A 26,440-nucleotide genomic window follows, 5' to 3' on the forward strand; every position below is an offset into this window, starting at 1 on the left:
TCTATTGGGGTCTGAAGTGAACAAAACCACACACATCTATGAGAGAGAAATTTGCGCAATGTTTAGATACTGATAATGCTAAGCAAGTGCTAAATTTTTAAAATTATGGTAATGGTGATATGGTTAAGGAATGAAATGAAGTAATAGGAAGTCGGGAAAGGAGGGGAAGAAGTGAGTGAGCAGAAATGTTAAAGCTGGGAGACGGCACATGGGAGGGAAGGGGACCTCGGTGGCAGGGTGGCATCTCCATGGGGGATGGCACCCACGTGTGGGGGTGGTACCTCCAAAAAGATCAGGACCTCCACATATAGTATTCTATATAGTTTCATGTTTGAAATTCTGCCTCCCCACAATTTTTTTTTCGAAAAGTAGAACCAAGATTTAAATCTAGGTTTGTCTCATTCCAAAGATAGTTCCTGCTGAGTTTTCCACTTTCCTTTACAAATAATTTAAAAACTTTACTTACATATCCCCTAATTTCTCCAAGATTCATTAGCCAATAATAACAAAATACTTCCCATCCCAATGTTAACCCAATAGAGTATAACTGACTACCTTTATAGAGGAGACTCACTCTAAAAAAGTTAGATGCAGGGGTGCCTGGGTGGCTCAGTGGGTTAAGCCTCTGCCTTCAGCTCAGGTCATGCTCCTGGGCTCCTGGGATCCAGCCCTGCATTGGGCTCTCTGCTCGGCGGGGAGCTTGCTCCTCCCCCGCCCCCGCCTGCCTGTCTGCCTACTTGTGATTTCTGTCTGTCAAATAAACAAATAAAATCTTAAAAAAAAAAAAAAAGTTAGATGTAAAGTTTCTTATTTTTTCAGATTTTTCCTAATTAAAAATTTGCTACATGAATACAATGGGAAAAATTTCAATGACAAAGACGGTTTTAGGAAAGGTAAAACGGCTCAGTGAGAGGACCGCACCCAGGCAGTACAGCCCTCCCTGGGCATCTGGAAGCGTGTCAGGCTCACTGGCGGTCACTGCAGTCTGGGGCACGACTGGATGCCACGGGGGATGCAGGGATGCGGTCTGCTGCACCCGGCGCTCTCCTGTACACTGAAGACTTCCCTGCTTCAGAAGCCAAGAGAATCCCTGGTGGGAAACCCCGGCTAAGAGGGGACATTTCAACAGAAGAAGGGAGAGGCGGAAAGGTTTGTCTGACTGTTAGGCTCGCTAGCTGGAGAGTCCCTTAGAAGAAAACACATCACTCTACAAAGGAAGCAGCAAGTCGGCACTGTTCCTGCACTGGTTTTAGACAGTGCTTCCTTCTCAAACCACGGAAGCTGACACACGGTAAGTCTGGCACACAGACGCTGTCCACAAAAGGCAGTCAACAGTCGCCCTGGTGCCCCCAGAGTCAGGCACAGCAGGGACAGATGAAGGAGGACCTGCGAGGACCTGGCATTTGGGCAAGGTCTCAGGAGACACTCCTTTTCCTGGTAAAACGACAGCTCCCCCTGGTGGCGTGGCTGGATTTTTACAAGAGCACAAGCCACCCAGCGCCAGTTACTATCTTCAGATCCTCACATCATCTAATGCCACTTCGGGGGTCAGTCCGTCAAAGTTCCCTGCACAGGAACACTGAAGTGAACAGCGAAAACCTAGAGGAGGCAGCAGGAAAATCATGCAAAGGGCACTGCCAAGAAAAATGACTCAACATCTGGCTCACTGCTGGTGGTAGCAGCAGGACCAGCGGGGCCAACGTGGCAGGAAGTCAGGGTGTGCCCCCAGTTTAGCACCTGTGGCAGCGCGAAGGAGTGAGGGCACGTGTGGCAGCAAGAGCCCCAGTCAGCACCCTCCCTTCCCGGGGCTACCATGAAAAGACCAAAACCCCAGGATGGGGCAGAGGAGAGAAAACAGACCGGGAGGCACAGGGTTCCACGCCTCTGCATGGGCGTCTAGTGACATTTGCGAGGAAGGAGAGAGGAAAGAAAGGAAAGCGTGACTCACAATGAGGTGCTGGATGACAGGAACAGATCATTTCAGTCTGAGAGGACGATGCAGGAGACACTGTTTGCAACATTCCTTCTCAAGAGACCCGTTATTCCAGATTTTGAAAAGGAATTCCAACAGGTCAAAACAGGGAGGCAGAAATAAACAAAAGCCATAAACAGCAGCTGCACTTGGGTTCCCAGTATAAGGCCTCGAGCCTTCTGTCATGTCTACTCACACCATTGTATTAGATGGCGCTTTGCACAAAGAGGCAACAAGTGTGTCAAAGCACTCTCACCTTTCATGTTTGCAGCATATGCACTGCTACTCACTAAAGTGGAATACGGTTCTTCATTTCCAGGTACGATTCCTGCAGGCATGGTAGTCTGTTGGGGGAAAAAAAAAAAGAGTAGCTTCTGAGAGTTTGCCTATGGGATGTTCATTTATGAACACACACACACACACAGTGGAGTACTATCCAGCCATTAAAAAGAATGCAATCTTGTGCCGAAATTAAGAAACAAAGAGCAAAGAAAAAGAGAGAGACAAACCAAGAAACAGTCTCTTACCTACAGACATCACGCTGGTGGTACCGAGGGGACATGGGGGAGGGATGGGGTAACAGGTGATGGGGAGTAAGGACTGCCCTTGTCATGATGAGCACTGGGTGATGCATGGAAGTGTTGAATCACTGTATTGTACACTTGAAACTAATATAACACTATGTGTTAACTATTGGAATTAAAATTTAAAACTTACTAGGGCACCTGGTGGCTCAGTCAGTTAAGTGTCTGCCTTTAGCTCAGGTCATGATCACAGTCAGGGTCCTGGGATCGAGTCCCACATCGGGCTCATTGCTCAGTGGGGAGCCTGCTTCTGCCTGCCACTCCCCCTGCTTGTTCTCACTTTGACAAATAAATAAAATCTTTAAAAAAAAAAAAAAAAAAAAGGAGGGGTGCCTAGGTGGCTCAGTGGGTTAAGCCTCTGCCTTCGGGCTCAGGTCATGATCTCGAGGTTCTGGGATCGAGCCCGGCATTGGGCTGTCTGCTCAGTGGGGACCCTGCTTCCCCCCCTCTCTCTGCCTGCCTCTCTGCCTACTTGTGATCTCTCTCTCTCTGTGTCAAATAAATAAAATCTTTTTAAAAATAAAATAAAAATAAAAAAAATATATTTTTTTAAAAAAGGAGAGTTTCTCCAAAGTAACATGTAAATCCCAATTTAATAATAGGTAATAGATAAATGCCATCCCTTTGTTGCAGGCTGACAGTATTGCTAAAACATAATAGTTAATCTACAAAATTAAAGATGGCCCATCTTCAAAGAATATCATATGTAGAGGAGCCTGGGTGGCTCAGTGGGTTAAGCCGCTGCCTTCGGCTCAGGTCATGATCTCAGGGTACTGAGATCGAGCCCCACATCAGGCTCTCTGCTCAGCAGGGAGCCCGCTTCCCTCTCTTTCTCCCTCTGCCTGACTGCCTGCTTGTGATCTCTCTCTGTCAAATAAATAAATAAAATCTTAAAAAAAAATCACATGTATCCAAATGTGACTATACTACTATAAAAGTCATCTTAAAAATAGTAAAAGCTATGTTTATTTGTAAAGCATTTACATTTGTATTGTTTAAATATTAAATTTTAATTTAATAAAATAACACGAATACATGCTTTTTATGAAACAGTAATTCTTCTACACTAAGAAAACAGTGGAAAAATGGAGTTTTCTTTAATGGTCTAATTACCTGAGAGTTAATATATGCTTAGAGTTAAACTATTCATTTTCAAAGATCTGTGACATCTCATAAACATCGGTTTGGGAAACGGGACTTCCAGACCTTTCAAAGTCTCCGAGTTAAAACAACAACTCGAAAGCATCAGTGCGGGCTCCTCTTCCTACTCCTTGCAGGTGTCACCACCGGCTTTGATCTAAACAGTGTCGCAGCCCCCCAGCTCCGCTGCCCGACACAGTAAACAGCCCTCCGCTTTGACCAAGCGCCAGTCCCCACTCCTGTCCCGCGGCCCGTTCCAGCTTCCTCCGGGAAACCCCCACTCCTCAGCCAGCAGACCTCGACCACTGACTCTCTCCCTTGTCTCCTCAGACTAATTCTGTGGCCAGTGTGGCACGGCAGCTCGACAGCAGCCTTCCCTGTAAGCTGATTTAGTCCCATCACTAACGTGACATCTTTCCGAGGCTTCTACCTGCCTCTCTGCGGACCACGAGGCCTTTCTTCTCTGGCTGGTGGGAACATGAGCCACTCCCACCCCTCTGAGAGCCCTGAGAATGGGACTGTGCACTCTTCCCTGCGTCTGTCCCCGGCTTGAGTAGTGTGACAGACCAGCCCTCAGTCAAACTCCAAGGCCGGCGGAGACTGCAGGCCCTCTGCGTGTGTCCACGGCCCTCCGGTGCCACCCTCTTCTCCCCGGTGCCCTTCATCTCACCCTGGCTCTCGGCGCATCTGAGGCTCCTTCTAGGTGTCCTCCCACGCGGCAGTGCAAACTGCTTCCAGGGAGGCAGACAGTGCAGTCTGGGGCTCACCACGTCTTTTCTCTCCTCTCAGGGATCACTGTCCTAAGTTGCCTGCTTTCCACTGTGCAAAACCCCATTTTTATATATTTTATCTGGTTTTCTAGTTGTTTAAGGCAAAAGTGTAACCCTGGTCTCTGCGATTTCCCTGTGGTTGGAAGCAGAAACCCCCTTGGCCGCCTCTGCATAACTGGCATCCACAGGAAGTCTGCGAGTGTTCTCTGCGCATGGACTCTGCGTGAAAGCAGGGATGTGTCGCCCAGCTGTGGGTAACGGACCGAGTACACGTGGTTCCGCTAGGCTAGAGCCGTATCGTACAGTCAGAAGTTCTGCGTTTAAACCTTGACTCTGTTCATTGCCAGCGGTATGAACCATTTTGAGCTTTCAATTTTCTTTTCTGTAAAATGAGGATTATCGTATCCTTCTCAGCTTCTTGTGAGGATAAAGAACAATTGCGTGTGTATTTCTGGCATACACGTATCCAATATATTACTGTTATTTTAATTTGCAAACCAGCATCAGAGTATTTTGTAAGACTGTAAAGTAGTCCCTTGACTACCTAGAAAACAGTCCTGCTGGTAGTAATGGTTGACTTTCTCAAGAAGATTTATGAAACATCAACTTCATTCACAACTGAATTCATTTCATGTGCCTGGTTGCAGAGTCAGGAGAAACGGGGTTTGAACAGTAATCCTGTCATTTCACTGCACGATCATCTTTAATTTCATTTCCTGCTGCTAATGACAGATATTTTGCTCGCTCTATCCTACAATTTGCTTTCATCCCAAGATGTTCCTCAAAATGACTCAACATTTAGGATTAATCACAGGCTCACTAATTAGTACCCAATACTTAAAACTCAGAACAGGAATGGACGATCACTCATACTGTAGAGTCATCACGAAGTAAGAGTCTGACAAAAAGAATGTTCTCCTTCATAAAAAAGCCATTTCACACGAGAGACAGGCTTTGCAGTGACCTGAAGAGTTCTGAGGACACTGCCTTCCCTTCCCCCTTCCAGACAAAAAGCCTGCACGTGTACTTTTGGGCGTAGTGGGTGGGGACCGTGCTAGACGTGCCTGCAGGGAGGCGCGCAGCAGCCTCCTTCCGCAGATCACTTGCGCTCCGCGGCCATCAGGCTCAAGATGTCTGAGTGGGACATCTGGGAAGGAGTCAACCTACCCTCCACCTCCTCCCGCTGCAAGAGGCCCTCTGCCCACATTAAAGATACAGTCCAACGGGATTGCTTTCTCCATGGCAATCGTGGTAGAAGAATTTGAGGTTGAAAAATTTAAGTTTGTGTGGGCAAAAATAGAGATCTCCAAGTATGTGAGTGAACTTACGAAAGCTATATACTTTTATGTCCACAAATAATACATTAATAATAACTAAAACACATAAGCTTACTCCATGCCAGGCAGTGTTCCAAGTCCCTTCTCTGCCTTACTCAATCCTCACCACACCGCCGTGTGGGGAGTACTACTATTATTCCAATTAAAAAAGAAAACAGACAGTGTATTTTTAGAGCAGTTTTAGGTTCATAGCAAAACTAAGTGGAAAGTACAGAGGATTCCTCTGTACCCTTTGTCCCACCCCAACACGCACAGACCCCCTCACCATCAACCCCCGCACCCGCCAGCACACTGGACACAGCGGATGAGCCCACACAGACACATTTGTCATCACCCACAGTCCGCAGTTCACCTTAGGGAGCACTCTTGGTGCTGGAACTCTATGGGATGTGGATAAATGTATAAGGACATGCACCTGCCATCACAGGATCACACAGAGAATTTCTGCTGCTCAGTCACCCCCTTCTCTGTCCCAAGCCAACAACTCCTGATCTGTTCACTGTCTCCACAGATTGGCCTTTTCCAGAATGTCAAATTAGCGGCATCATGGCATGTCACCTTTTCAGATTAGCACCTTTCACTTAGTGATATACATTTAAGGTTTCTACACATCTTCATGGCCTGGCAGTCAATTTCTTCTTAGTGCTGGATAATAGTCTATTATCTAGAGGAATCACAGTTTAGTTACCAGTCACTTGCTGAAAGACATCAAACTTGCTTCCAAGGCTTTGCAGTTGTGAATGAAGCTGCCATGCATACTCACGTGCGGGTGTCGTGTGCATAGGTCTTTCAGCTCTTACGGGAACACCACGGAGTATGACTGCTGAACCATGTGCTAAAAATGTGGTTAGTTTCATACATTATTCCCATTTTACGGATTAGAAAATGAAGGCAAAGAGAAGTTAGATAATTTGCCTACAGTCACACAGCTGTTAGATAGCAGAGCTGGGCTCTGAATTCACACCATTCACTCCGGAATCTGTGCTCTCCACCACCACACACACAGCCTCTCAACAGGAAAGACTCAAACTGGATAAAAGAAATTTCAGTATCACTGTATGCATTTTAACTCTGCTACACTGATAATTCCTTAGCTTGCAAGAAACTTTTCAGGCCTCTCTATCCACAGCAAGATTTTCAAATTTGTTCTGCTTTGTGCACTTTGTTAATCCTTTATCCAAATCTTAAGTCACTGCTGCCCCAAAGACAAGAGTCAAGAACAAACTCCCTTTACACATTTTGGCCTCCTCCTTCTAACAGAAATGCAGCTGGTCCGACTGTATGGTCATGAATCCACACACGCATGGACAGAGCAGTTGGCACTTACCAGCTCTATGATCTTAAGCACATTTGCCAACATCTCCGAGCCTCACATCTGCCCACAGTCATTGCAAAGGTGACCTGCAAGTCCGCGCACAGACTCATTCTGGGCCTGACCGTAATGGAATTCAGTCCCTCCTCTACAGAGCAGCCAGAGTCTCCTTGTTAACTGCAGCCAGGTCATGCTCCCCTCTCTTCGAAACCCATCTACCCACCCTGTTTCTAATTCAAACCAGCTCCCCTTCCCTGTTTCATTGTGCCCCTCAGGACTTTTGAAGAAAACACATCTAACATGGCACATAATTTACTGATTTATCCCTTTTATTGTCTGCCTTCCATGACCAGAAGGTCAGCTCCAGGAAGGCATAGAGTTTTGTCTACTTTGTCAGCTTCTGTATAAAACAGGGCCTGGCACACGGCAGGTCCTCAGTAAAGAGGTGCGGAAGGAATGCACAAATTCCTGTTCAGTCCAGGCAGCTGCCGCTACCACCCACTGTTTAATCTCACCAAACCTCAGCCTTTTCATCTGCAAAGGGGAAGCAGTAAGCATGCCTTCCCTATGCCAAGGCTATTGCTGAGACCACGGAATGACACGACGGCACCACCATGCGAAGGCAAGGAGTGGTACGTTCCTTATCTTAATGTTTCTGATCATATGTGTATCTCCAACTTCTTGCAGGTCTTCAACCTGACAGACGTGTGCTCCTTCTAATTCACTGAGGGGTGGGTCTGTTTAATTTCAACTCTGCCCAGATTTTCTCTGCTTTAGGATGGCTTTCCTAATACCAATTATCCATTCTCTTACATCCCCTTATCACGTAGGGCTGACTAAAGATTTACCTAGTGGCTCCGGTGTTATAAAACCTAGCTTCCTGATAACACACTAGGTTTTTTGTCCTTAAGGAATCTTTACGATTCCACATGTAATAAAAAAACAGGGCTCCTGGGTGGTTAAAGCCTCTACCTTCGGCTCAGGTCATGATCTCAGGGTCCTGGGATAGAGCCTCGCATCGGGCTCTCTGTTCAGCGGGGAGCCTGCTTCCTCCTCTCTCTCTGCCTGCCTCTCTGCCTACTTGTGATCTCTGTCTGTCAAATACATAAATAAAATCTTTTAAAAAAATAATAAAAAAATAAACAAACAAAAATCCCAATTTTTCTTTTTTAAAAATTTTTTTCTTTTTTTAAGATTTTATTTATTTACTTGAGAGAAAGAGTAAGCCGGAGAGCACATGAGCAGAGGCAGAGGGAGAGGAAGAAGCTAACACCCCTCCTGAGCAGGGACCCGACACAGGGCTCGACCCCAGGACCCTGGGACCAAGAACTAAGCTGAAGGCAGATGCTTAACCAACTGATCCACCCAGGCAAACCCCCCTCCCCCCGCAAATATCTTTTAAATGGAAACATCCTCCCTTCTGAATCTGCACCTCAAAAATAAATGAGGAAACCAGATAAAATTCTTTTCCTCCTGAAATCACCCCTGGGGGCAGGCAGGCAATATTTTTTAAAAATGCTTTTTCTTTCTTGACATCACTCCAGCCTTTCTAGCAAGCTAAGTCCTCACAGAAAGGACTAAGGGCTGCCTTCTATATACTGATGTCTGACAGTTTGCTATGAACTTCACCCGCTTCTGTGATCTCACACCTTGAATGCACCTCAGGGAAGGCCCCTGGGCTCTCAGGAGACTCATCACAGATCAGGGAAAAACAACACCAGAGCAGGATCTTCTTTTTCATCATTTAAAGAAACGTGCTGTTTGGTTCAGAGTCTTCAGAAAACACATTATGATAGAACAAATGGGTAAAATGTTAACAGTAGGGGTAGCAGATTTTTGCAAGCAAGGTTTCCACCATCCCTGTGCTCTCCCCACAGCCACCGAGGCTCATTCCTACAGGTCTGAACCCACCCCACATCAGTGTCACCACCACAGATCCTTCGAACTCATCAAGATGTCAGCAGTTACTGATTCAACAAAAGGGTTTTCTTAAAAAACCAGACTGCTGGGCCTTACTCACAGAATTTCCACTTAGTAGGTCTAGGTGGGGCTGAGAATCTGCATTTCTACCTGCTTTCCAGTGATGCTTTGAGAACTGCTGTATTAGGCAAGCCATTTGCATTTAACTAACAGCCAGTGTTCGTACAGGTCACTGTGAAGGTGTGTCTCCTGGGTTCTCTTCAGCTGGCAAATAATAAAACCTGCCTTTTACAATTCCTTAGTCGATCCTCACAAAATCCCAGAATGCATTAAGAAGCCCCACATCATCAATCAAACCTAGAAAAAGCTTCATATTCCTGGGTGAGACCTGGGTACTAATGTTGCTCCCCAAATCCTATTTTGGACCAAGTGATCACCTGGAATCAGGTCACTGCTCTGCAGGTGGGATCAGCAGGAAGAAAGACTCCCTACAGCAGCTACTTTTGGGTCAAGCACCAGATACCACACCATTTTGGACAGCATAATTTGGAATCTCAACCAACAAATATTTGTTAATTATTCCTTTTACTAAGTATATAAATATTGTGGATACATAATTATGTTCACATTTAAATACATTTCCATGACATATTATTTAAAAAATTTTTTCAATTACAGGTAGTTCAAGTTCTTTTATAGGCATCATTAAAATGATTCTGAAATTCATATGGAGAGGGGAAAGACCTAGAACGGCCAACACGATACTTCAGGAGAACAAAGCTGGAGGACTGACACTAACCAACTTCAAGACTTACTACAAAACTGGGGCACCTGGGTGGCTCAGTGGGTTAAAGCCTCTGCCTTCAGATCGGGTCATGGTCTCAGGGTCCTGGGATCGAGCCCCACATCGGGCTCTCTCCTCACCCGGGAGCCTGCTTCCTCCTCTCTCTCTCTCTGTCTGCCTCTCTGCCTCCTTGTGATCTCTCTGTCAAATAAATAAATAAAATATTTAAAAAAAAAAAAAAAAGACTTACTACAAAACTACAGTAACCAAGTGTAGAATTGGCCAAAGCACAAAAATATACGTTTGTAGAACAGACAGCCCAGAAATAAACCCGCATAAACAAAGTCAAATGATCAAAGACAAAAGCAACACAATGGAGCAAAGACAGTCTCTTCAACAAATGGTGCTGGAACAACTGGACACCCACATAAAAAATAAACTAGACACAGACCTTACGCTTTTGATGAAAATTAACTCAAATGGATGGCAGACATAACCATAAAATGTAAGACTGCAAATGTCCTAGAAGGTAACCCAGGAGAAACCGTGATGAGCCTGGGTGTAGTGATGCCCATTTAGATACAACACCAAAGGCACAACCTATGAAGAAAATAATTAATAAGCTGGACTTGATTTAAAAATTCTGCTCTGCAAAGACAATGTCAAGAGAATGAGAAGATAAGCCAGAGACTGGGAGAAAATATTTGCAAAAGACAAATCTGATAATGACTTGTTATCCAAAATATACAAAAAAAACCCTCTTAAAATTCAACAGTAAGAGAACAAACAACCTAATTGCAGAAATGGGCCCAAGACCGTAACAGACACCTCACCAAAGAAGATATACAGATGGAAAATAAGCATGTGAAAAGATGCTTCACATAATATGCCACCAGGATGCAAATGAAAACACTGAGATACAGCTTCACACCTACTGGAACAACAAAACTGTGGAGCAAAGACAACACCAAATGCTGATGAGGATGTGGAGCCGACAGGAATTCTCATACACTGTGGGTGAGAATGCAGACTGGTACAGTCACTTTGGAAGGCAGTTTGGTGGTTTCTTAGAAAACTAAATATACTCTACAATCCAGCAATTGCATTTCTATTTTTCCAAAGGAGTTGAAAACTATGTCCACACAAACTTGCACATAGATGTTCACAGCAGCTTTATTCATAAAACTTGGAAGCAGCTAAGATTCTCTTCAATGGGTGAATAGATAAACTATGGTACGTTAAAATAATACAATATTATTCAGCACTAAAAAAAGTGAGCTACCAAGCCATGAAAAGACAGAGAAATCTTCAAAACCTGTCACTAAGTAAAAGAAGCCAATCTGAAAGGCTACATGATATATGACTTAAATATATGACATTCCGAAAGAGGCAAAACTACAGAGGCAATAAAAAGATCAGTGGGGCTGGGGGAAGGAGGGAGCGATTAATAGGTAGAGCACAGATTTTTAGGGCAGTGAAAATGTTCTTAGTATTATAATGATGGATAAAGTCATTATGTATTTGTCCAAATCTACAGGATGTCCAAATCCACAGAACATTAAGAGTGATCTCTAAGGTAAGCAGTCTGGGTAACCATGAGGTGTCAATGTAGGTTCATCATTGGTAACGAAGGAACCATTCTGGTGCGTGAGGTTGATCACATGTGCATGTGTGTGGGCAGGGGATATATGGGTAATGTCCGTCCCTTCCTCTCTAGTTTGCTGTAAACTTAAAACTTCCCTAAAAAAATAAAGACTTTTTAAAAATGGACACAAAAGCATAAAGAAAAATATAAATTGGATTCCATTTGAATCTAAAAATGACCTGAATATATGCTGTCTACAAAACCACACTTTAGAGTCAATGACACAGGCTGAAAGAAAAAAAGGTGTCAAAATAGATACCAAGTAAGCAGTAACCTAAATAGAGCCAAGATGGCTATATACTGTATAGAATAGAGTAAGACAAAAATTGTTACTATAGACACAATAAGGACATTTTACAATGGTTAGAAATCAATTCACCAGTGGGATATAATGACTAAATATCCATACACCTAAGAACAGAACTCCAGGGCGCCTGGGTGGCTCAGTCGGTTAAGCATCTACCTTCAGCTCAGGTCATGATCCCAGGGTCCTGGGATGGAGGCCTGTGTTGGGCTCCCCGCTCAGCCGGGAGTCCGCTTCTCCCTCTCCCTCTGCCCCTTCCCCCGTTCGTGCTTTCTCTTTCTCTCAAACAAATAAAACCTTAAAAGAAAAAGAACAGAACCCCAAAATACACACAGTAGAACTGAAAACCTGAAGACAGCAATACACAGAGCAACAGCAATAGCTGGAGACTTCAGCATTCCACTTTCAATAACAAACAGACCAGCAAATAAACAGAAGACTTAAAGGATACTATAAACTACCTCGTTGTAGCAGACATCTACAGAACACTTTAAGCCCAACAAGAGCAGAATACACATTCTTCTCAAGTGCACAAAGAATATTCTTCATCTTAATCTCACAAAACAAACTGAGGGTTGCTGGGGGGAGGGGGTTTGGGAGAGGGGGGTGGGGTTATGGACAACTGGGGAGGGTATGTGCTATGGTGAGTGTTGTTTAAGTGTGTAAACCTGGCGATTCACAGACCTGTACCCCTGGGGATAAAAATACATTATATGTTTATAAAAAATTATATATGTATGTATTTTTTTAAAAAAAGAATATTCTTCATAGTGGACCATATGCTAAGTCATAAAACAAACCTCGACAAATTAAAAAGAACTAAAACATACAAAGTACCTTCTTAGAAAGAAAGAAGAAAACTTAAATCAATAATCTACCATTTCACCCTAAGTAACGGGAAAAAGAGAATAAAATGAACCCAAGTAAGCAGAAAGTAGGAAATGAAAAAGAGTAGAGAGGAAATAAATAAAAGAAAGAGGACAAAAAATAATGGAGCCAATCAACAAACCCAAAATTTGATTCTTCCCAGGAGTGCCTGGGTGGCTCAGTGCTTGCCTTTGGCTAAAGTCATGACCCTGGAGTTCAGGGATCCAGCCCCTTGCTGGGTTCCCTGCTCAACAGTGAGTCTGCTTCTCCCTACTCTTCTGTCCCTCACCCTCTTCCTTCTCTCTCTCTCTTTTGCTCAGTCTCTCTCAAATAAGTAAAATCTATTAAAAAAACAAAATTTGGTTTTTTAATATAGATCAAGAAAATTGGCAAATTTTTAGCTAGACTAACCAAGAAGAAACTCACATTATTAAAGAGTAGAAAGGGACATTGGGGTGCCTGGGTGGCTCAGTGGGTTAAGCCGCTGCCTTCGGCTCGGGTCATGATCTCAGGGTCCTGGGATCGAGTCCCGCATCAGGCTCTCTGCTCAGCAGGGAGCTTGCTTCCTCCTCTCTCTCTCTCTGCCTGCCTCTCTGCCTACTTGTGATCTCTCTCTGTCAAATAAATAAATAAAAATTTTAAAAAAAAAAGAGTAGAAAGGGACACTATAACTAACCTTATAGAGATAAAAAGGATAAGAAAATACTATGAAGAAAACTATGCAAAAAAAAAATACATAAGATGAAATAAATTACTACATAAACAGAAACTACCAAAAAATAAGACCAAGAGTCACACGCTCTACGACTGAGCCATCAGGGTGCCCTTCAAAAAATAAGAAATAGAAAAATCTGAACAGATCTATAACAAGTAAAGAAATTAAATAATTTCAAAAACTTCACACAAAGAAAAACCAAGCCCAGAAGGTTTTACTGGTGAGTTCTACCAAACATTTAAAAAAGAATTAATACCAACACTTTTCAAACTCTTCCAAAATATAGAAGAGGAGGGAACATGTCATAATTCATTTTATGAGTACAGTATTACACTGATACTAAAATGAGAAAGCTATCACAGGAAAAGAAATTGTTGACCAATGTCTCTTTTAAATACAGAGGCAAAATCCTCAGTGTTAGCAAACTGAATCCAACAGCATATAGAAAAGTATATATACACACCATGAGCAAGTGGAATTTATCTCAGGAATGCAAGGTTAGTTTAACATTCAAAAATCAATGTAACATGGGGCGCCTGGGTGGCTCAGTGGATTAAGCCGCTGCCTTCGGCTCAGGTCATGATCTCAGGGTCCTGGGATCGAGCCCCGCATCGGGCTCTCTGCTCAGCGGGGAGCCTGCTTCCCCCTCTGTCTCTGCCTGCCTCTCTGCCTACTTGTGATCTCTCTCTCTGTCAAATAAAATAAATAAAATCTTTAAAAAAAAAAATCAATGTAACATATCAATATTAAGATCAATGTAATGTATCAATAATAAAAACAAAATCCATGCAATCATCTCAACAGACAGAAAAATCACCTGACAAAATCCAACATTCTCTCACAGTAAAAATATTCAATAAACTAGCAGTAGGAGGGGAATTTCCTCAACTTGATAAAGGGCACCTATGAAAAATCCACCACTAACATCATGATTCACAGAAAGATGGAGGGCTTTTTCCCAAGATCATGAATAAGGTAAGGATATGCACTCTGACCATATCTACTGAACATTGTAATGGAGGCTTCAGTCAGTGCGATAATGGAAGAACAAGGAGTGAAAGACTTCTGTACTGACAAGTAAAACTATTTCTACTTGTAGATAGGATGTTGTATTTAGAAAGTTCTAAGGAACTGACGAAAAAAAATACAGAACTGATAAGCAGGTTCAGCAAGTTGGCAAGATAGAAGATTGATACATAAACACAATTTTATTTCTGTAGCTTGAATTAAAGTATAGTTTTATGCTCTTTTCAAGTTGAATCAGTTCCCTCTACTCCTAATTTTCTGAGAGTTTTTAATAATGTATCACTGCTTGTGCCAAATGCTTTTCTTCATCAATTGATATACATATATGATTTTTGTCTCTAACCTGTTGACACAGTGGATACTCTGAATGATTTTTAAATATTGAACCATCCTCGTACCTTCTCTTAGCACTGCTTTAGAGGGCCCACAGATTTTTTTTAAAGATTTATTTATTTATTTATTTGACAGAGATGACAAGTAGGCAGAGAGGTGGGGGGAAGCAGGCTCCCTGCTGAGCAGAGAGCCCGGTGCGGGGCTCAATCCCAGGACCCTGAGACCATGACCTGAGCTGAAAGCAGAGGCTTATTAACCCACTGAGCCACCCAGGCGCCCCAGGCCCACAAATTTTTGATATGTTGAGATTTTGTTCAACTCAATGTATCTTCCCCAAGACAAGCACATCCAGTCTTGTCACTTTTATTTAACACACTATGGAGGCCAGAGCAATAATACGAGAAAAAGAAGTAAAGGACTTTCATACTGGAAAGGAAAAAGTAAAATTATGTTTATTCAAGGATGACATATTATCTACATAGAACATCTGATGCAATCCACAAAAAAACCTATTAGAAATAGTAAGCCAAGGGGCACCTGGGTGGCTCAGTAGGTTAAAACCTCTGCCTTCGGCTCAGGTCATGATCTCAGGGTCATGGGATCGAGTCCCGCATCGGGCTCTCTGCTCAGCAGGGAGCCTGCTTTCCCCCCTCTCTCTCTGCCTGCCTCTCTGCCTACTTGTGATCTCTGTCTGTCAAATAAACAAATAAAATCTTTAAAAAAAAAAAAATAGTAAGCCAATTTAGCAGGGCTATGGTATACATATCAATATATAAAAATTGATCACATTCTTATGCAATGAGGACAAATAACAAAATTAAAATTAAAAACACACATTAGCTGGAAAAATATGAAGTATTTAGGGATATATCCGAAAAAAGAGATAAGCTTGTATACTGAAAACGATAAAGCACTACTAAGAAAAATGGGTGGGGAGGGGCTCGATCTACCGTGTTCATAGTTCAGAAGACTAGTTAAGATACCAGTTTTCTCCCTAATGACCAAGAGAGCCATCACAATCCCAACCAAAATCCCATAAAGCTTTTTGTAGAAATTGAAAGCCAATCACGAAACATATGGAAATACAAAGGATCCCCTGTAGCCAAAACACCACTGAAAAAGAAGAAAAAGTTGTCCATCTAACACTACTTAACTTCCAACAGCAGTAATAAAAACAGTGAAGTAGGAGCTTAAAGCCAGATAAATGGAGCAATGGGACAAAAAAGAAGCTCCAAAAATACACCCACACCTGCAGGACAACTGATTTTTGACAAAGATGCAAAAGCAAGATAAAATAAATTACTAAAGAAAACAAGGCAGACAGAGAACAGTACATGCAGGTAACTCCATTTACATGAAGTAAATCAAATGCCCCTTCAGCATCTCTTCTCTGCTCCATCGCTGAGCTAATTGGAACTGATTCCAAAGATACTAACCATTTGTCCCGATTAGATCAGCTGCCATTCTCCTTACAGGCAAAATCTCCAACAGATATTGGCAGAATCCACAGTGCACTTTCTTCCGAATCTCTCCCCAGAACCAGCCAATACTGCATAAGTAAAGCAGCCCTTCAAGTTATCAAGTCCATCATAGAAGATCACGAGGATCAGGGCCTCATTATCTCCGGCACCAGACCCTGTAGTATCTCTAGCTCACCTGTAAGAACACTCAGTGGCTGAGGATGAAGCTCTGTCAGGAACCTGAGCAACAAATACCACCGGTATCCCTCAGCACCCTGCTGTTCTAATACCTCACATACTGACACCCAACCCCACTGAAACCAAATTGTTCACTGTAACTGATCTATGCAGTGCATTTTTTTTAGTATTCTAGTAGATAAGGATAACCAAAATCTTTTTGCTTTCACTTAGGAAGAATTAAGATCCATCTGGACAGTTATGCCCTGGGACTTCTCAGAGTCCTTCTTACTGTTATAAACCTTAAAAGCTGATTCGGACGACAGAAGGTTTTCTGCAGGCTCTACTTTGTTCCAGTATGGAAATGATCAGCTCTTCTGCTCTGCTTCTCAGACTCTTCACAGGAAGGGAATGTTCATCTGTTAAAACTTTTGCCTTTAAAGGGACATAAAACCTCTGAAGAAAAACTGCAGTGTGTTCAAACTCAGGTTGGATACTCAGGGCCCCTGATCTCGGGACCAGGACTAGATTTGGATCCAGGGAGACCTCGAGGCTTCCTGAACATGCCTAAACCTAAAACTGAACCCCAATGACGAGGTTTTCTTGGACTAGCTGACTGCCGTCGACACTGGATCCCAAACTTTCTCCTACAGCTCAACCTCTATTGCTTTACTGAAAAATCAACAAACCTGACCCTGTTATTTGGAAAGATCAGAATGACAGAGCTTTTGCGACTTCAAGGAAAAGCCTAATAAGGCCCCTGCCTTTGGACATCTTAACCATCAACTTCCCTTTCTCCTCTTTGTCTGTGAGAAGGAAGGAATGCCCCCTGGAGCGCTCACCCCACTGGGGACCCTCATCGCCCTGTAGGGCATTACAGCCAACAACGGGACCCTGACTATGGCTCCCTGACTATGGCTCGAGTATAACCCCCCTCGCCTCCCAGCCATTCCTGCCGCTGCCCTCGTAGTCAAGGCCACTGCAGAAACAGTCACAGGGTCCCCTCTAACCATCCCTGCCCCATGCAGTAGAAGCCCTCCTGAATTCTCCTCACACTCAGTGATTTTCAGCCCGTCACCTCGCCTCCTGACATCCTCCTGCTAAATGCTGCCCATGTTACTCTTCCTCACTGCATAGACTTAATCCTGTTACACTTCTCCCCTCCCTCGTGACTGCTTAATGCTGACAGATCACCTTTTGACACCCTGTGACAATTTACAGGAATTTCTCTGCAGATCAAATGCAGATTTTTAATGGGTTACTGATGGTTCTTATTTAAAGGGAAACTGTTAAATATCGTGCTGGGTCGGCCAGGGGAACTCCCTTTGAAGTCACTGAGGCAGCACGTTTACCTTTGGCTACTTCAGCCAAACAGGCTGAATTATACCCCCTGACTTGATACCCTAGCCAAGGGTAAAATAACAAGCATTTACATCAAGAGCTGGTATGCTTTCCAGCAACTCTTGACTTTGAAATACTATAGAAACAGTGAGGTTTACCTTCAATGGAGATAAAATTTTAAATGGCTATATCCAAAATTTATTACATGACATATTTCCACTGGCTGCTCTGGCCATTATTAATATTCCTGGACATTCTGCATATGACTCCCTGGAGGCCAAAGGAAACCACCTCACTGGTATTTTGGGTGAGGGGGAGCTGCTCTCAAGGAAACCAACAGCCAGACCTCTATCATGGGCCAAAGGAATAGTCTCCCAAATGATAATTTGGAAAAACTAACCCAAGATCTCAAAAATTGGCCCCAGAAAAGGAAAAACAATATTGTAAATCTAATAATTGTTGGTTTGATTAAAAGGGAGAACTCTGGTTTGGGCCAAATAACAATCTGTCCACCAGAAGTTCCAAAATTCCCAGTACTTACCACTGTACATGCTTTAAACCACTGATCTCCTGACACCGTAACAGCATTCACGAACCAGTACTGGGGAGGGAAGAGCTAATAGGGCCACAGAAAGTGCCTACTTTGCTTGTCCCACCCATTCCGAGCCCAGTTCGGGGGAAACTGCTCTGCTCCCAGACTCTGGACCACCTGCTGGGCCACTCCAGTTTGCCAAGGGGATCCCCTATAGCCTCCCTATCTCAGCAACAGACAGACATTTCCGTTGTGGTCTGTATGTTTGGTCACCGGACCAAAACGTTCCCTTGTAGACAGGCCACTGCTTCTCGTGTGGCTAAAATTCCGTGAGAAAGAGAATCCCTACCTGGGGACCCCTCTCCAATGTCCCCGCATCAGGGAACCTCTTTTATTGGGCAGGAGCTTCGGCAGATCTGCCTTGTCGGCGGGCGCTATGACACTTGCCCTGTGTCCACCATCCTCAGTGCTCAGAGTTTGTTGCACTCACTGATGGTGTCATGGAGTCTCCGCTGGGAACATGTGTGGAGACCATAATATAATTTGTAGTTGCCATATTACTTTTTCTGTTGTGTATAATTATTTTTAAGTTTTGCATTTTTTAAAATAGGTTCCACATGCAACATGAGGGCTTGAACTCACAAACCTGAAATCAGGTCCTGAGATCAAGTGTTGGACCTTCCACCAACTGAGCCAGGTGCCCCAAGTTTTGCCTTTTATTGCCTGTTAAACTTTTGCAAAAACGATGTGCCCAATAAGGTGACACTAGCTCAAGCTTCAAGATGATTTCCAATACTTACAACCTTGAGAAGACAGAATTTAGATGGGAAATACCTGAGAGTTTCTCCCTCCTCACCTTCCTTGTTACTCAACTATGGCCTTAAGTGCTTTCCAAATGCTAAGCACCTTCCCTCTGATATAGGACAGGACAACCAGGGAAAGTCCTCCCTGGCACCAAGGGACAAAGCCACTAAATACAGAAAACCTGACTCGGAACCAGCGCTGCTTTGGGGGAAAGATGTCGATGAAAAGAGGGAAATGAGGGGCACCTGGGTGACTCAGTCGGTTAAGCATGTGCCTTTGGCTCAGGCTGAATCCAACAAACTGACTACATGAAAAGGGTAAAACATCATGATCACATGGGGTTAATTCCAATGCAAGGCTGATTCAACATTGTAAAGCAATCAATGTGATTCATCATATTAATGGACTCAATGAAAAAAAGACAGGATTGGGATTCTGCGGCTCAGTCAGTTAAGTGTCTGCCTTTAGCTCATGACCTGGGGAGCGTGCCTCCCCGCTGCCCCCCACACACCTCCCCCTGCTTGTGCTTTCTCCTGCTCTCTGTCAAATAAATCAAATCTTTAAAAATAATAATAATAAAATTAAAAAATAAAAAAGATAGGATTATATTAATATATGCAGCAGAAAGTTCAAAACCCATTCATGATAAAAACTCTCAAAAAACTTAGAAGGGAACTTCCTTAATATATTAAGACTATTTTTAAAAATCACAGCTAACATCATACTAAATAGTGAGGTTAAGTTTTCTCCCTAAATGAGGCAAGGATGTCCTCTTTCACCACTTCTAATTCAACTTCATAATAAAAGTCCTAGCTAGTATAATCACACAAGGAAAAAAAAATAAGAGGTACACAAAAGAAATACAACTGTCTTTATTCACAAACAACATAACTGTCTATGCAGAAAACCCCAAAGAATCTACCAAATAATTCCTGTGAATTTAGCCAAGTTGAAAAGTACATGATCGTGATCTAAAAGTCAACTGCTTTTCTATATGCCAGCAATGAATACTTGGAATATGAATTTTATTTTATTTTATTTATTTATTTATTTATTTATTTATTTATTTTTTAAAGATTTTTTCTTTATTTATCTGACAGAGATCACAAGTAGGCAGAGAGGCAGGCAGAGAGAGAGGAGGAAGCAGGCTACCTGCAGAGCAGAAAGCCCGATGTGGGGCTCGATCCCAGGACCCTGGGATCATGACCTGAGCCAAAGGCAGCGGCTTAACCCACTGAGCCACCCAGGTGCCCCGGAATATGAATTTTAAAAAACAACACATTTATAATAGCAGTCCCCAAAATGAAGTTCCTAGGTGCAGAGGTAACAAAATAATTTACAGAATCAGCGTTCTTGAATCGGAAGACCCAACATACTAAAGATGTCAATTCTCCCTTAGCTTCATGCAATTCCTACTGAAGTCTCAGCCAGCTTTTTGGAAACATACTTAACCTTATTCTAACATTTATATGAACAAGTAAAGGTATGAGAACAGCCAAGTCAATTCTAGAAAAGGAGAACCAAGCTGGAGGACTCATACTACCTGATTTCAGGACTTACATAAAGCAATGACCACAAAGGGGCAAAAGAATGGACTCATCCATCAACGGTACATAACAGAGCTTAGAAACAGACCCACAAAAACAGTCCATTTTGACAAAGGTGCCAAGACAAATCAATAGAGAAAAAACAGCCATTCAACAATTGATGCCAGACACTGGAAGTACATAGGCAAGAAACTAAACCTCACACAAATATTAACTCGAAACAGATCACTGACCTATATGTAAAATGCAGACACTATAAAATTTCTAGAAGAAAACACAGGGGGAAATCTGCATGATCTTGGGTTTGATGATGAGTTTTAAGTACAAAGCAAAAGCAAATTTATGAACAAAGAAACTTTCAAGTTGGATTTAATTAAAATGAAAACCCTGAACTCTGTGAAAGCCACTGAAGAGGATGAGAAGACACACTGGGAGAAAATATCTGCAAATCCCACATTTGATAAAGGACATGCACCCAGTGCATATTTCAAGAACTTTTAAGGCTGAATAATAAGAAAACTCAATTTTTCCAAATTGGCACAATGAGAGAGAGGGTAAGGGGAGAGGGCGGGGGTGGGAAGGAGAACATGGTGGCAGGAAGGACAGGTTCCAGGATAGAGAGAAGATGAATTTAACATTTGCAGGAGGACTAACTACTACTGTTTCCTGCTCATATATTGGTTGGGTAATTAGAGATATTATAGGTATCTACATATAGTATTTCTATTTAAGACAAAAACCTGAAAGGCCATCAGTGTTTATAAATTGTGGTTGCTGTAGTATTTTTCTTATAGAAAACAAACTGGTATTAATTTGAATTCTTTTGAGAGTAAGAAATGGTTGTGCAAATTCTAACACATTCTAATATTTCTCATGGAATACAAACCAGTTACGTTTCCACCAAGTTAGGTTTACATGTACTGAGCTGGAAAATTGACTGTAATACAGTGATAAGTTAAAAAACAAAAGCAAATGCAGGGTAATAATTTTAGTCTAGCTACATTTATCTCTAAAAATTTTCAAAATGATAGAAAAATGCATTTGTGAATTAGAAACATAGGGCGAAACTGGCAGCACACGGGTCAATCGGCTAACACCAGTTTTAAAAGATTTACATTTGGACCAAGAAAGCAAGTGTGTGTCTTATTTTATTCCTTTATACACTTCTGTATTGTTTGAGCTTTACTTTGAAATTAAAAATAAAACCTTGTTATTTTATTTTACTGAAACAAAAAAAAATGGGCAAAAGACCTGAACAGATACCTTATTAAAGATCTACAGATGAAAATAAGCATATAAAAAGATTCTCATTTCGGGGAAGCTAGTTAAAAACATAATGATATACCGTTATACATCTACTAGAATAACAAAAAACAAAAACTCAAGAAAACCAGCAATATCAAATGCTGTCATGATGGAGAGCCACAGGAACCCTCTTTCCCTGCTGGTGGGAATGAGTGCGGCCCGGTAGTACCATTCGGAAGGCAGCTACAGTGATGGATACGTGATGCTATCCATCTGTCAAAACCCCCAGAACTATTTTAGAGCATGAAGAATAAACTTTAATGCAATATTTTATTTTATTTTTATTTTTTTTTTAAGATTTTATTTATTTATTTGACAGAGAAATCACAAGTAGATGGAGAGGCAGGCAGAGAGAGAGAGAGAGGGAAGCAGGCTCCCTGCTGAGCAGAGAGCCCGATGCGGGACTCGATCCCAGGACCCTGAGATCATGACCTGAGCCAAAGGCAGCGGCTTAACCCACTGAGCCACCCAGGCGCCCTTTAATGCAATATTTTAAAATGCAAATTAAAAAATCAACTGGGGAGTGAAGAGAAGGGGGAGGCAGACTATGACAAAAGAATTTCATTGTATTATGGGACACTCGGGTGGCTCAGTCAGTTAAGTGTTCAGCTCCTGATTTCAGCTCAGGCCAGTCTCAGGGCCACGGGATTGAACTTGAGTCAGGCTCCATATGCAGCGTGGAGACTGCTTCAGATTCTCTCTCTCCAGCCCTGCCCTCCCCTGCTCATGTGTGCACATGCTCGCTTTCTCTCTCTCTCAAATAAATGAATACATCTTTTTTAAAAAAAAGAATTTAATTGTATTTCAAATATATAAATATATGACATAAACCCACAGGAGAAAGGGACCTGTGTAGTTTGGAAAAGACTGGAAACTGAAAGACAAAACAAAAGGAACTATACCTTCCCACTAGAGTTGGAAACACTGTTTCTCATGGAGGTGCTGGTTAATGATTTTGATAGTGAACACATATAATGGGGCTGAAAAAATAAGTAAAAACATGGTGAATGGCAAAAGCCAGGTTTTTCACTGCTGGGAGTAGGAGGTTACAGATAACCAGTAAGTAAAGGGGCAAAGGCTAGAATGAACTGTGGAGTTCTGAATGAGAGTCTGAGACATCATTGGAAACTTCTATTTAGCTTACTACAGAAACTGATGAGTAAAAGTAAAAATAATAGAAATGTATGCACACACAGGTAAATAAATATACATATGTTTATTTCCTAGCTCTTCTCACTCATAGGATCTAAAAACAATGACAGCCCAGTAGCAATGAGCACATCAGAGCAAATCCTGGATTTTAATACCATTCTCCAGTAAAAAGATCCAGAGACCCTGCTTCTCTCCCTTTCCTTCTGCCCCTCCCCTTGCTCACATGCTCTCTAAAATAAATAAATAAACCTCTAACAAGATAATTTTAGAAGGGCGCCTGGGTGGCTCAGTGGGTTAAAGCCTCTGCCTTCGGCTCGGGTCATGATCTCAGGGTCCTGGGATGGAGCCCCGCATCGGGCTCTCTGTTCAGCAGGGAGCCTGCTTCCTCCTCTCTGCCTGCCTGCATCTCTGCTTACTTGCGATCTCTGTTAAATAAACAAATAAAATATATTTTTTAAAAAAGATAATTTTAGAGACCACAAAGATAGATTTTTGGGGTTACAATTTTCTAGGTGTCCATTCTAATGGACATTAAAGGAAATGATTTCCAAGAGAGAATAACATTATAACTTCTTAGAAATTAAGCCAAAGAACTATCAAAGCATTGACATTTTTATGGAACAAGCATAAGTTACGTCTCTTAGATCAACTGTAAAAATACTTCAGACCTAAAAATCTTCAGTTGTGCTCATTTATTTTCCTAGAGTTTCCTATTTTCTAACACAAAAACTACTTTTATGTTTTTAATTGCAATTTTTAAAAAAGATTTTTAAAACTTTATTCATTTGAGAGAGAAAGAGAGACAGAGAGAGCACAAGGCAAGGGGAGAGGCAGAGGGAGAGGGAGAAGCAGACTCCCCTCTGAGCAGGGAGCCCAGCGTGGGGCTAGATCCCAGATCCTGAGATCATGACCTGAGCCTAAGGCAGACATTTAACCATCTGAGCCACCCAGGCATCCCACACAAAGTACTTGTTACAACCTTAATTGAGATTCAAGAGTTTTTAGAATTTTCCAACCACTATTTTGTTACAAATTAAACTCAGTGAGAAACACGGTTCCTCCTCATGTTAACATTCAGAGGCTGTACAGTTTTATTGTTCAATCTGCAATTACCTTGTTTTATTGGTTTTCCCCCCCTATTTCTGTAAGATCAGGGACCTTCTTTGCCTTCCTCATCCATATATCCCCTCCACTTAACATAAGACCAGATACTAAAAAGTGTTCCTATGTATTTACTAACAAATGGGTGATTTTAGTCATAGAAAGGAAAGCGATTAGGAGTTTAATAGTCCATGCCCTCTAATTTATGAAAAATATAAAAGGTGGCTCCTTATTATTTTTATGGATTTTTTTACTGCCTCACACAGAGCAGATTCTCAAAAATAACTTGCATATTTTTTGAAAATGAAAATGACATTGAATATTATAGCACGATTGGAACTCACAAATCTGCCCTAAAAACAGTGAAGGAGAAAGAGAACAGTAGAAAAACAGTCGTCTTAGTATTCTCCAAGGGTTTTCTACCCACTGTCTCAGATAAAACCCTGGAGACACTGCCCCATCTTCAAGATGAGCAAAGTGAGAATCCTCCAGCAATTCCAGGGCCCAAAGTCAAGCAAGTGTTGGAACTGAGATGAGAAGATCAGTTCTTCCTTAAACCCAAACCCGCATTATTTCCTCTACTCCGTGCTGCCTCACAGGAACCAGAAAAAAATAACCTATTGTTTTTTTTTCCAGTAACAACACATTAAGCGCATTAACAGACAGAGTTTATATCTGCAAAGAAAAATTTTGATTATTCAACTTTTTAGGAAAGGTGAGTAAATGATTCAATATATCTGTTGGTAAGACTGAAGCGATGTGAGAAAGAACAGCTGAAGTCACTAGAGAAGAGACACCCCAACGTGTACATTTTCACACCTACTGTACAGCTTACTTCAAAGCTAAAGAAAAGCTTCCGATTCTGAGGCATTTTTCGTTGGCAAAAAGGATGAGATGTGCCTTAAAGAAAACCGTAATTTAGGGTCTGTCCTCAGGATAATTTCCAAATTTCTTTTCTTTTCTTTTCAGATTTTATTCATTTATTTGACAGAGATGACAAGTAGGAGAGAGGCAGGCAGAGGGGGAAGCAGGCTCCGCGCAGGACCCTGAGGTCATGACCTGAGCCAAAGGCAGAGGCTCAACCCACTCAGCCAGGCAGGCGCCCCCATTTCCAGATTTCTGGCTGACACTTTCCTGGGACCCTGAAGGCGACTTCGTTACAGCAGAGCGACGCGGCAGGGCGCGCAAATGTCTGAGCCAGACGGGCGGCCTCGGGGTGAGCAGTGGCTTCCAGGGCTGCGGTCCGACGCGAACTTGGAGAGAGCCGCCTGGGGCCTGGATTTTTCTGTGAGGGTCAGAGGAGCGTGGGAGGAGGCGCCACGCACCCTGGAGGGAAGGGAGGCGGGGAGCACCCCGAGAGCGCTTTCCCAGACCTCGCGCGCCTACTCAGGTCCCCCGCGAGGCCCGCAGCGGCGTCCCCGCCAGGCCAGGGGACAGATGCCGCCCCTGAGCGCCGGCCTGGCACCCCGGCCGGGCACCTGGAGGTCCCCGCTTCTGGGGTGCCTTGCACCTGGGGACCCTCGAGGGGGAGAGTCCCCGCACCTGAGGACACCCACACCTGGGGGTCTCCGCACCTGGGAACACCCACACCTGGGGACATCCATACCTGGGGGCCTCCGTACCGGAGACCCCCGCACCTGAGGACACGCACACCTGGGAGCCCCTGCACGTGAGGCCCCAGCACCAGGGCCGAGGGGCGGCGCGGTCCCAAGGCGCCCGCGGCGGGGTCGCGCGCAGGGGGCTCCGGGGCGGCAGACGGCGGGCTTGGGTTTCCATCCCGGCGTCAGCTCGCCGGGAGCCGATGGCGGAACGACCCCCGCCGCACGTCAGGCCCCCCTGCCCCTCACCCGCTTTCCACCCGCGGCGGACGCGGCGGGATCCCGGCTGGGGCGGCACAGCGCCGACCTCCATCTCTCCCGAGACCCGCCAGGCCCACCCGCCCTCCCTCCGCGCCCTGCCGCACTCACCGCGCAGAGAGGACGCTTCCGCAGCCGCCGGCGCCGCCGCCCCGCGCCGCGCCCCCAGCTCCCCCCTCAACCGCCCGCTCCCGCCCGCGCGGCCGCCGGCGCCAGGGCCGAGAGTCGCTCCCGGGCCGCGCTCGCCGCCCCGCCCTCGCCGCCGCCCCGAGCCAATCGCCGCCGCGCGCCGCCGCACGTGACACGCACCAGCCAATGGCAGCCCAAGGCGGCCCGGGAGGCCGCCAGCGACTCTGCGCGCTTTCAAAGCCGGCGGCGGCGGGGCGGCGGCCGAAAGGAAGGGGCGGGGGTCCGGGCTTCGGCCCCGCACCTGCTGCCGACACGCGGGACCGTGTC

At 43.8% G+C, this 26,440-nt stretch overlaps 1 protein-coding gene across 10 annotated transcripts in view; it reads right to left on the reverse strand.

Annotated features, from left to right (window-relative positions):
- Nucleotides 1-26,222, reverse strand: part of PTPDC1 (protein tyrosine phosphatase domain containing 1) — a 53,448-nt gene extending 27,226 nt beyond the window's left edge. For 5 of the 10 annotated variants that reach the window (XR_014301815.1, XM_082695130.1, XM_082695131.1 and 2 more), the window contains exons 1-2: nucleotides 4,367-4,703; nucleotides 2,229-2,316 (exon numbers count right to left, since the gene is read on the reverse strand). Coding sequence is in view for 9 of the 10 variants with exons in the window: in XM_082695130.1 (XP_082551256.1) it covers nucleotides 2,229-2,310 (82 nt within the window). In the remaining variant the exon portion in view is untranslated. Of the gene's footprint in view, nucleotides 1-2,228; nucleotides 2,317-4,366; nucleotides 4,704-25,975; nucleotides 26,071-26,095 lie in introns of those variants that run through there. The other 5 variants (XM_082695129.1, XM_082695132.1, XM_082695128.1 and 2 more) reach the window with 2 other exon arrangements.
- Between the last annotated feature and the right edge of the window lie 218 nt (nucleotides 26,223-26,440).

This window comes from Mustela nivalis (assembly GCF_964662115.1).
Source record: "Mustela nivalis genome assembly, chromosome: 13".
NCBI classification, from domain to species: domain Eukaryota; kingdom Metazoa; phylum Chordata; class Mammalia; order Carnivora; family Mustelidae; genus Mustela; species Mustela nivalis.